General features: G+C 37.2%; 2 protein-coding genes across 2 annotated transcripts; both read right to left on the reverse strand.

Moving 5' to 3' along the window:
• Positions 1–540: 540 nt before the first annotated feature.
• On the reverse strand, positions 541–2,199 carry LOC132563786 (5-hydroxytryptamine receptor 1D-like). The gene has a single exon (XM_060228537.1). It carries the CDS (start codon positions 2,197–2,199, stop codon positions 541–543), a length of 1,659 nt encoding a protein of 552 aa, XP_060084520.1.
• A 6,054-nt stretch (positions 2,200–8,253) lies between these two features.
• Positions 8,254–10,804, reverse strand: LOC132563787 (TRAF3-interacting protein 1-like). The gene is made up of 2 exons (XM_060228538.1): positions 10,705–10,804; positions 8,254–8,900 (listed from the first exon to the last, which is right to left on the reverse strand). The coding sequence occupies exons 1-2, from the start codon at positions 10,802–10,804 to the stop codon at positions 8,254–8,256; spliced, it is 747 nt and encodes a 248-aa protein (XP_060084521.1).
• Positions 10,805–11,972: the final 1,168 nt, after the last annotated feature.

The following is an 11,972-nucleotide window of genomic DNA, read 5'->3' on the forward strand; positions in this document are numbered from 1 at the left end:
TACAATTTTTTTTTTAAAATGATGCTTTTACCCATAACATGGAAAGGTAACCAGTTTCCTCATCGTAGAAAAAGTGATGATTCCTACAAAATGTATACATATATCATGGCATTTCAGTAAAATGTGTTGAGGATAGACCTAGCTTCGACCTTCCTCATAGTTCGTTTTATCGTCACCAAATACAATTGATTTGTACATATATATATATATATATATATATCAATACTACTTCCTACTTGGAACACATAGCATCGCTATTCCAGAGATCAGTATATTTGTGAGGTTTACAAACAAATTATGAAAAAAATATGTCGAGGATATCATCATAAAACGACTGGCAAGCTGAGTTGTACGTAGTGTCAACTGTTGCAATCATACATCGACACTATCAATTCACAACATCCACAATGCTATAAGTAAATAAAACAGCTCTTTATTATAAAAGAATAAAAATACGTTAAAGAAATAAAATTGTTGTCTAACTCTAATCAATTTATTGCAGTACAAACCATTACTTTTCCTCAGTTCACCTCAGATTCCTCATAAATATATAGGCGAGGACACTGAATTTCCACACGTTGTCAGCTTTTTGAAGGCACGTCTAAAATCCTCGTTGAAGAATGTATATATAATAGGGTTACAGGCGGAGTTACAATAACCTAACCACAGGACTATACCGGTAATCATTGGGCTCACAGAACAATTTTGGCACAAGGGTATAATAACAGTAACAACAAAGAAAGGAAGCCAGCAGAATATAAAACAGCCAACAACGATTCCTAATGTTTTAACAGCACGTTTTTCGTGCGGAAGTGACAAGTTCTTCCGTTTCCGGCGAGTTGCTCGCGCAGTCTCTTTAGGAATTAAAGGTTCCGGTGTGATCTCTTCTTCTATTAGTAAAGGTGAACGATGTTGAGGCGCAAATTGTACTCCTTTTACACTGTCCCGGAGAATCTCGGCAGCCATAATATTAGCAGCTAATAAGTTATATATTACATTTGAAGCGCGTCTCGTAGTTCGAGTGTCTGAACCAGCAGACGAGGATTCCGAAAACGAAGTTTCAGCGGTGGTCGAGGTTGTCGTGGACGTCGTATAACTTGAATCACTGTTTGGATTTGAGATCTGTCGATAAAGACGACGATGAATAGTCTGTTTTCTACGTCCCTGTGTGATCTCGAGCACGACCTCGCCCGTACTGGTACTCGCCGTACTAGCACGTGGGGAGAACATGACAGCTTTACGATGCAAGTCAGATTGAGCCGTAGACGAATAATCAAATGTACTTCTTCTTATGCTAGAAGAGAGGGAAAAGTTTCGAACTTGAGACCGATCAGTCTGAGTTGTTACCGATTTACTTCTTTGACTTTCCGGTTTAGACTTACATGGCCAAGGTAAACAACATACCGTATTATTACTGTCGTTATCCTTCTTGTTACGAGATCTACGGCGTTGGATTCTGCAGCTTGAACCTGGACCTCTCACCCACTGTTTGCCCCGGCTGCTAGTGACCAAAAATATACGTGTATAAAAGAATACCATGATAAACAATGGCAAGTAAAATGCTCCTATTGTCGAATAAAATGTATATCCCACATGCTGAGTAATTCGACATTTTTGAAGACCATGTGACGCCATTTCTGTAGCCTTTCTCCAACCAAGTAAAGGAGGTAATGCAATGCCACAAGCATATAACCACACTAACGTTATAAGTGTAAGCGCACGTCGGGTAGTCCTGTGTTTGGCATATTTCAATGGCTGTGAGATAGCGTTATAGCGATCATAACTTATAACACAAAGATTAAGTATACTAGCAGTACAACATATGATATCCACAGAAATCCAAAAGTCACATAGTTGCCGTCCAAAGGGCCATTCACCCGTTATCTGATAAACGAGCGATAGAGGGGACACGATAGCACCAACTAAAATATCACTCACTGCTAAATTTACAATAAATATGTTTCCAACACGTCGTAACTTTTTATCGACGATTATGGCTAATATAACGAAACTATTGCCTAAAATGGTCGCCGAGATAACGAATACACCAAACACTATGATACCATAGTTAATAACCTCGGATACCGATGCCATGCTGTCATTCCGGTGACTGTGGGTATCATTGACAGCAGTCTGGTACGTTACCTCTCTAGACAGCACCCAGCTGCTATTTATCACGACATTAGGTAAATTAGCCATGGGAACAGAAATTACAAGTCAGTGTCGAACCTTTTAGTCAGGATCAATCTTCAACAGTGTCATAATCCTGTGTCTGTACTGCCATTCACACGCGCCGGGGGCTCCAGAGTCCTCTATCAATCGATACTACTTTACAACCCAAATAGCGTATTCGGAAGCAGCTTTCATTCATGTTTTCTTCAAGTTCGTATCCAATTTGTTTTCATTAATGAAGAAAATGTAGGCGGACTAGCAAGTGCCTTGCGGTCATGAATTATTTTCTTCCTCTTATCTTACTTTGGTAATCCATGGAAAGTGCTTGTTTCTTACAGGCACTGCCTTACCCGCTGCATTTCTCTTCCCCTCGCCGAAGCTCCCAGCACCAATCGCCTCATAAACAGTATTGGAGGCTCGCGACACACTGACACTTTATACAAAGCATTGCGATACTTAAAGGCCAAACTGTCGGATCACATGGCGTAAGATCAGCCAATGGGGAACACTCCTTATCATTTTACACGGTTTCTTGTGTTCTTATCAGATACGTCACATTATGTATAGTTCGATAGTTTATGACAATCATTTTAACAAAGAAGTATCAGCGAAAAGCGATCGGCATGTTTTTTCGAGACGCTGCACGGAAGTTATAACGTTAATTAGGGTAAATGGTATATCTTTAATAACTTCTCCATGATAAGAATATTTTGGTTATTTTTATTTCAATATTTTCCTGATTGAAATTGCTGTAGTTCCTCAATACATTGTACCAAAGAATATGTGACTAATCTTTCTGTAAAATATAATGACTAGAGAAAGTTCTACACCAGACCGAAATGAGTCAACACAATTTATAATCCCTTCTAACCGTTTTGAATAATCTCTATCTCTCTATTTATATTTATGTTTACATCAAGAACCCTTAGCGGATGTTATTGGCGTGCACGAGTACAACGTCCAATCAGTACGCTTTTGGGCAATCTTAAAAGCAGTGAGTCGGTCCGTACTCACAACAGCTCTTTAATTGCAGCAGCGTTAGAGAGAATTATACAAACAGTTGTTTAAACTACTTCTAACACAGATAGATCGAACTTTATATGCCCTAAGGGGATCGTTTAAATCTTACAGCTTCAATTAGAATTTTATTGAATACGCTTAAATTGAAAAAAAGCATTTTGGTGTGAGGCTAGCTCTGTCCCGATTTAAGGACCGTAATAGGTAACTTCGAAGGCACCTTACCGTAAATTTGACGTTTTCTACGAAAAAAAGACATGTTTATCAATGTGAGCGTATTGAAAAGTTGATTCGATAGTCAAGGGTCCATTCTCAGTATCATGATTTTCGTGCAAGAATCTGCAACTGACACACAAACTTCGCAACACGGAGTTTTGAGAGACGCAGATTAATGTAATAATACGCATTTTACGCAGTGTTACGAAGATACAATGAATTATCATCACCATGTTTCTCTCGAAAGCCTTTATTGTGAGTTTATTTGTAAGCTGTACACATCTTATATGAAGTTGTTGGATAAAGGTATTCAGTGAACTGTTCAGGAAAAAAACCATCAATGAACTGTTCTAGCTATTGTTGAATCAGGGAATATACCTTGTCAGTCAGGAATCTGTTTTCTCCCAAATAGTCAAGGTATCGTCAATTAGCTAATAGGACCAAAGAGTCAGGGACTTATTCAGACAGGGACCTATTCAGACAGGGACTTATTCAGACAGGGACCTATTCAGACAGAGAATTAATCAGACAGGGACCTATTCATATAGGGACTTATTCAGACAGGGACCTATTCAGACAGAGAATTAATCAGACAGGGACCTATTCAGACAGAGAATTAATCAGACAGGGACCTATTCATATAGGGACTTATTCAGACAGGGACCTATTCAGACAGGGACCTATTCAGACAGGGACATATTCAGACAGGGACCTATTCAGACAGAGAATTAATCAGACAGGGACATATTCAGACAGAGAATTAATCAGACAGGGACCTATTCAGACAGAGAATTAATCAGACAGGGACCTATTCAGACAGAGAATTAATCAGACAGGGACCTATTCAGACAGAGAATTAATCAGACAGGGACCTATTCAGACAGAGAATTAATCAGACAGGGACCTATTCAGACAGAGAATTAATCAGACAGGGACCTATTCAGACACGGGGCTATTCAGACAGAGAATTAATCCGACAGGGACCTATTCAAACAGAGAATTAATCAGACAGGGACCTATTCAGACACGGGGCTATTCAGACAGGGACTAATTCAGACAAGGACCAATTCAGACAGGCATCTATTCAGAAAAGGACCTATTCAGATAGGAACCAATTCAGACAGGGACCTTTTGAGATAAGGATTCAGATTAAAGGAAATGTTCTGATATTCTCTCAGTAATACTGACAACTGTTAATACCTTACAACCTAGAACAGTAGTGCTTTTATTTATTTGACATCTTTTTTGTGAAACTGTTCTAATCTATTGAAACAAGATGATATTTTGACCTAGTAATTCACTGTGACTATTCCGGCCCTTAGAGTCAATTCACTGTTGTGACCTAGTGAGTCAGGAAACTAGGGCAGGGATGTCCATGGAAACCTAACTGCACTCACACTGATGGTAAAAGAAATGGACCAATATCGTTGTTATTGATTGAATGGGAAAAGCATACATTTTTTCTCTTCTTCTTCCACTTCCTACATCCAGCTTTATGCTATCAATGCTATTTTAATAATAACTTGCCCCTGTCTTAGAGTTTCTCCGGAAATATAAAAGACTGCAAAAGAAAACAACCACAACACTTACATCCGTTATATATGTACACATTCCATAGCAGTTGATGGTTGGTACTGGTGCATTGTTATCTCTGTAGGATGACCATGCTGAAGTAAACTGCCTCCAGCATCTTATAGATAACAGCATTAGTATTCTCTCTGCCAGTGATTAAGTTAGGACCTGCGCCGTCATCGGTAAGTATGGTTTAATTATCTTAAATTAGATAGTAAAATCAATCATTACCCTCAAAACAAGTACAGCTTCAATAGTGCAAGACGGTCGGTTTCAAATAGTCGATATAAAACGTACATGCCACGTTGATCCCATAATGATAATCAGAAATCATGATAAAGCAAGTGTCTCTTCGACAGTCAACATAAAGGATTTGCCGTGTACAAACATGTCGACATGATCCAACAAATTCATTTTTTAATTTTATCATTATATCAACTATCATTGAAGTCTTATCACCCAGCCTTATCTTTTCCTGCCTTTACATTTCTAAGAGGTAATATCCAATTGGATCCTTATTCTTGGTATCGCCTTTTGATATACCATTCGATTTCCGATATATTACCTGGTACTGTAAAGTAATAGTGTCGCTGTTATTTATAATTATACTCATGGATCCTGCCTGTGTGATAGATTTGTTATATTCTGTTGTTCACACTGTTCTCATTTGAGTAGGTAACATTACTTACTTACGTCGACGGAAATTACATTGCTGGAGTAGTCGATGAAGCAGAAGACGTTTATCCTTCCGGAGTACCTTGTTTTATTCTCGTTGTACTTTTCAGGAGTCTTCTTGTAATTTTTTCTTTTGTTCATATTTTGCCAGAGTTGTAACGGATTTGAGTTTAGGATTCTGCTGACATTATGTCTGTATTTTCTATGTCTTTTTTTAACCTTTATATATGCACTAAATCTTCTTTGGGTTAATATTATTATTCTGCTTCAAATATTAGAAAACAGAGTAAGGTTTGATAAAGGGCAAACAATGAACACCTACCAACCAAGGTATGAAACAATTAATTTGACAGTCAAACAACTTGTATGAATGTCTTCATATAGCAGAGAATTACTGTTCACTGAATTCACTGTTTGGATCATGATTCAGTTCACAGGTTGGTAATTTCTTGTTGTTTTAACCTAGTGTTTCTGATACCAAATCATCTCTCTGTAGTCTGACACCATATAGACCCTCTGTATATATCAATATCTGGCCGTGTGTGTTTTCCTTATACTAATGCTGTATCCGCCTCTGACATCATGACCCATAAATTGCAATTATTTATATTAAGATTTTGTTGTTCATGCTCTCTTACCTTCAGTGACTCGCGAATATTTCTTATTTTCGTATCATTAATTATTGCTATATTATCTCTAAGTACGGGAAATAACTATAAAGGTTATTTATTTCCGTGTACACCGGATGTGTACCTCCACACTGATTCTCGTTGATTTTCTAGGATAAATCTCGTCCCATGTCGTCTTGTCGGTACTTTGATGGTTTATTTTGTAATTGTGTTAATGGATGGTTCCATTCAAGCGTTACGTAACGAAGAATTTATAGACGATCACATTCTTATTTTGAAGTGGGGCGATATTTTCTAGATCTTCATAATATCGTATGTGCATCATTCATGTACACTTTGTTGCTGTCTGTGACCTTCGACGACAAGCTCATACTTCCCCGACAGTGCATCAGGGCCATGTGCGTACGTTTCCAAGAGATACAGTTTCTAGACCTTTCCAGAAGATGTCTGTGTTTTTTACGTTCAATAATATACTCTCCAGGAGATCTTCATTTGCTGTTTTTTTTTTTTTTTTTTTTTATTCTCCAGAAGTTGTTTTTGTTTGGAACGTGGCAATTACTCATTCACGTACAAAATCGTCAAAAATAAAAAAAATAATAAACCTTAAGGTTCACTACATTTACATTTTCCGAGGAAAAGCTTATCGGTGTGAGGAAGTAAACATTATAGGAAAGAACATGTTGCTATGATACGCCACTCGGTACACTCCCTATTTCCGGCTCTCTATATATACTACAAGGCGACGTCATCAATCCGCTCGTTAAATACGAATAATGGTTCCGAAATAATCACAATCAAACCAATGATTTGTTATCAGGAAGTTTCAATGCGAAAAATACATTACAGTAATTGTCAGAGAAAAAACTAGCCATGGGCATTTCACAGGAGCATGAATCGTCAGATACTCCAACCAAACACACGAGTATCTATAGCAGTGCTTATGATGTATAGTCACACCATTGTAAGAAATCTGGGGAGCAATAAAACTCCTACGTCTGTTAAAACGTCAAGATGTACGTATATTGCAGTGATAAATACTTACTGGGGTAAGTCAAAACAACCACATAGTAGGCGTGAATTTTTTTTTAAATCTTTACGGAGCCATGAAGCCAGGAATAGTCCCTTTGGATATGACGAAATTGTTTCATAGACAAAATGAACTGGTATTATAAGTTTGTAGAGACATATAAAAGCCGTGTGTAGTTCACGCCAATCACGAGTCTTCGAACGAAAGGGTCGTATTTTGCCCTTCAAGTCTGTGTTATTATGACATTTGAACAACAGGCATGTTTCCAATTCGTTTGTCTGTATAGAGGACTGTTTTGCTTGTAGCAATCGGTTTATTTATAATCTAGCAGATATCTCTTGGCTGTCAGATTTCAAGCCATATTTTATTAGTGTTATGTCATACTTGTCTGCCTTACACCTTCCAGACCTTATTTTCCTCCCCCACAACACCTGACTCGAGAATGTGTACCCTTATGGCCTAGAACATATCCACAATAGCTTGTTACACAAATCACGCGCGTCAGTCACATAATTCACGTGCGTTTGAAGGATAATTCATGCCTTACAGGCGAGTAACTGTACTGACCTTCTTAATGACTCGAACTTAATTATACTGGCATGTTTTCAGTATTGAAATTATGACGGACAAATGTACTTCAGTTTACTGGAAAGAAATAAGCAAATAAGCTTGCTCATGAGGGAACAAATGTTTGCCCACTATGGGCGAACTTTTACCTGTTTCCATATGATACTTATTTAATAGATTAGAAAAACATATAATATAGAACGTGCCAGGTCTTAAATTGACCACAGTGACCAGATGTATCACTAAGAACCCGAATTACAGGACACTGCATACTTCATGATAACCTAGTTGTACTTTTTGTATTTTATCAACCCTGTGCTATATTCTTTGTATTGTCTTTGATTCTTTGTTCAATCATATTACTTGCTGTTGTGGTGTTTATTCAGTGGGATGATTTTTGTTGCCTTTCTCGTCTGTTATGTTCTCATCAATATTCTTTGATTCTTTGACTCTTGACCCCGTGGTATTCTTTGCTTTTGACTCTTGACCCCGTGATATGTCTTGCTTTTGTCTCTTGACTCCGTGGTATATCTTTGCTTTTGTCTCTTGACTCCGTGGTATATCTTTGCTTTTGACTCTTGACCCCGTGATATGTCTTTGCTTTTGTCTCTTGACTCCGTGGTATATCTTTGCTTTTGTCTCTTGACTCCGTGGTATATCTTTGCTTTTGACTCTTGACCCCGTGGTATATCTTTGCTTTTGTCTCTTGACTCCGTGGTATATCTTTGCTTTTGTCTCTTGACTCTGTCGTATATCTTTGCTTTTGTCTCTTGACCCCGCGGTATATCTTTGCTTTTGACTCTTGACCCCGCGGTATATCTTTGCTTTTGTCTCTTGACCCCGTGGTATATCTTTGCTTTTGTCTCTTGACCCCGTGGTATATCTTTGTTTTTGTCTCTTGACTCCGTGGTATATCTTTGCTTTTGTCTCTTGACTCCGTGGTATATCTTTGCTTTTGTCTCTTGACTTCGTGGTATATCTTTGCTTTTGTCTCTTGACCCCGCGGTATATCTTTGCTTTTGTCTCTTGACTCAATTATACATGTACATTTTCGCTATTGTTATTTAATTCCTCGGTATGTTTTCGTCATTGGTCTTTGACGCCGTTGTATATTTTTTGTTGTCTCTTGGCTTCGTGATATATCTTTCTATTGTCTTTTCACTTCATCATTATTTTTGACTCCTTAGTATAATTTTGTTGTTTTCTCTTGACTACATGAATTATTTTTCTTATTTTCTCTTGACTTCGTGGTATATATATTTAGTTTTCCTTCGCTTACTTGTTTAATCATGAAGATCTCCAGGGCAGCATCCGAGAACAACACACCATCAACCGCAACAGTTTTCCTCCGTTAGAAGGCATCTATTTGAAGTAGCAATGACATCCTATTAACTTCAGTGGAAAAGGAAATGTTGCACATCTCCCTTGTCAGCTTTGTAGAATGTATCTAAAGGATGTAATGGAAACTAACATACAGAGAGGAACACATTTTATACAAATGTTTGTTTAATTAAGATATCACTTGATTCCCATTTACTCTTAAACGCCAGCGGCAATCATTTTGACAACAGAGAGTCGAGACGATAGAGTAGTCATTGGTATTTCGTACCATGACGAGTGTCCTATTTGAATTTGTTACTGCTCGAAGTACGCAATGCCTGTAGTTGACAACCCGGTTTATTTGTAAAATAACTATGTTTTGCCACAACCTTCTGGCTCTTCTAGAAGTATTCTCAACTAAACATTCAGCGCAAATCAGGCTGTGTCTCACAGACATGACAACCTGAACTCTTACGGGTTTCAATCATGAACTAGTGGTGGAAACCAATTGAAATATCTTCATGTAAACAGAAACTTTTATTCAAACACACATGTGATGAAACTATGGTAAATTTAGAACAAAAGAAGACTTTCCATTGAAACTCATGAAAAAGTAAAAAGGTAGTAAAGTGTGCGATACCATAATGTTGAACGTGATAAACTGTGGTTTGTTAATGTCATAATATTCTGGAGATTTAAGGAGCTGCGATCGTATGTGTGCTATATCGTCAGTCCATGTATGGTTAAGACTTTGTACATTTTGTTGAAGACAATTTTTATTAACGCTTCCTGAACACATGAGCTGAATATCGTGAATAAAAAATTCATTCGACCAGCCTAATCAGATGCATTCTTCTAATCTGTCACAATTGGTCCATGTTTTTGACTAGCTTTATTGACAGTTTGTCGTGTCCACTGGTATTAGCAGTAGTTTAAAGCTTCTGTGCGAAATGACGCTTGAAAAATCTCGATGCATCGTGACAGTTTATTGTGAATCTAATGCATATCACCGAATACTTCCGATCCTCTATAGTGACATTCCAGGGGAGTTCTCTCTTATAAAATGTATATAGAATGAAGTGATATATGCGTATTACTGCAATCATCTATACCAGGTGTCCTTATAGAACTTGAAGACTTCAGGTGTAAAATATATATATAAATTATCGACATGACTAAAGATCATGCGCAACTGAATGCCAAGTCACGGAAATGTATCCCAAATGGTACAGGAAGGAAATTAAAACGATGTGTCCTTACGGGCCTGAATTTGGCTTTCATCAGATTTAAAAACTGTAATTCAGTGAAGTAATGTGGTAATTGTTTTTTGCAATAAACATTTTTTTTTTTTTTTTTTTGCAGAAATTTCTCTTTGCTAAAGTTTCCCTTCATCAAAATCAGTTTCAGTATTTGCATGCTTTGTAATTAACCATAAACCGTTTTTAAATACTCGTATGTTAAACTGTTAGCACAGTAACATGTTTGCAACTAAATTTTGACATTTTTTACCATCAAGTTTGATTTCCTCTGTCTCCTCTAAATTAGTCTCACAATGTGGACCCTTAGCATCCCTGACGAGCACTTGTACGACAATCCCCCACATATACATCGATCAAATTTTAAAAGTTGATAAAAAAAGACCGTAAGACATTCAAGAAACAAAACTAGTATTGAATAAATGGAGATGATTAAAGGAAACGTTCAAGGAAAATAAGAATATTTTGTCTCATTAAAAGCAGCTGCCAATATGACGTTCTCCAAAATATAACTGAGGATACTAACGAGCATAGAATGATAAAACTTTAACTTCTAAAGAAAAAGAGATTGAGTCCTTCCAATATTATGTATCCCTTGAAACACTGAGAGACCCCATGTCGAATTAGTTACGTCATAGCACCATTGAAGGTTTGGAAGGTAGGATCACTATGATATAGGTATGGACACAGCACAATATGGCCATTTTACTAAATACATAATAATATGCTTACAATACCTATCAACGTAAAATATCTTTTGATGAGCTCTTTCAGAAAATCAGTCAGGGAACATTTTTTTTTTTAAAGTCGGTCCGGACATAAGTCAACAGTTTATACATTCAGATATCTCACCACCATATCTAATAGTTATCTTGTCACCTAGAAATTCATTTATTCTTATTCTCATAATATTGTCGTCACATGGATTAGGATGATTTCAGTTGTCCTCCTTTGCATTTCTTATTTCTGGATAGTAACACACCTGCTTCTCAAACATACGATGCTTACATGTCGTAAATGATTCATTGTCTAAAGGTTTGCTACTAGTTGCATGATTTCATTGGAAAGCGTCGTCAACCAACGGGTAAACTCACAACACCATTTGGTGTCGAAAGATTCAGATTGATGAAAACTATGAGAAATTCATTGATATGGTCGTAATCATGATCTCATTTGAAAATATTTCAATTCCCTCTGAGCTACAAAACGTTTGTGTGTTTGCTACTCTTAGCGTACCTAGTTGCCCATCTCGTTCTCATTTGAGACATGATTACCCTTTCAGAACTCGTGGTCATATTTTCCCTGTAAATCTTTTCTTTTTTTTAATTTCACCCTTAATTAACATTGAGTTGAATTAAGATTTTGTTAACATGTTGATATTTTGTTTGTTATCATGCATTTGCCTTTGAAAGGCTGTGTAAGCCTATACAATTCATGGGTCAAGTCCATATCAGATGCTTGGATAATGCGTGAGGTCATGTATATGTTCAATCGTCAGATAGCGTGATTTCATTCCCAGAG

This window comes from Ylistrum balloti, unplaced genomic scaffold (assembly GCF_031769215.1).
Source record: "Ylistrum balloti isolate Yb309-2 unplaced genomic scaffold, AGI_CSIRO_Ybal_v1 Utg371860, whole genome shotgun sequence".
In the NCBI taxonomy this organism is placed as follows: domain Eukaryota; kingdom Metazoa; phylum Mollusca; class Bivalvia; order Pectinida; family Pectinidae; genus Ylistrum; species Ylistrum balloti.

Excerpts from the sequence above, each read along its gene's own strand:
- LOC132563786 (XM_060228537.1), bottom strand. The coding sequence starts at position 2,199 with ATGGCTAATTTACCTAATGTCGTGATAAATAGCAGCTGGGTGCTGTCT.
- LOC132563787 (XM_060228538.1), bottom strand. The coding sequence starts at position 10,804 with ATGTATATGTGGGGGATTGTCGTACAAGTGCTCGTCAGGGATGCTAAG. Across the intron at positions 8,901-10,704 it reads AGAGGAAATCAAACTTGATG|AGACAAAAGCAAAGATATAC; the intron begins GTAAAAAATGTC and ends AATTGAGTCAAG.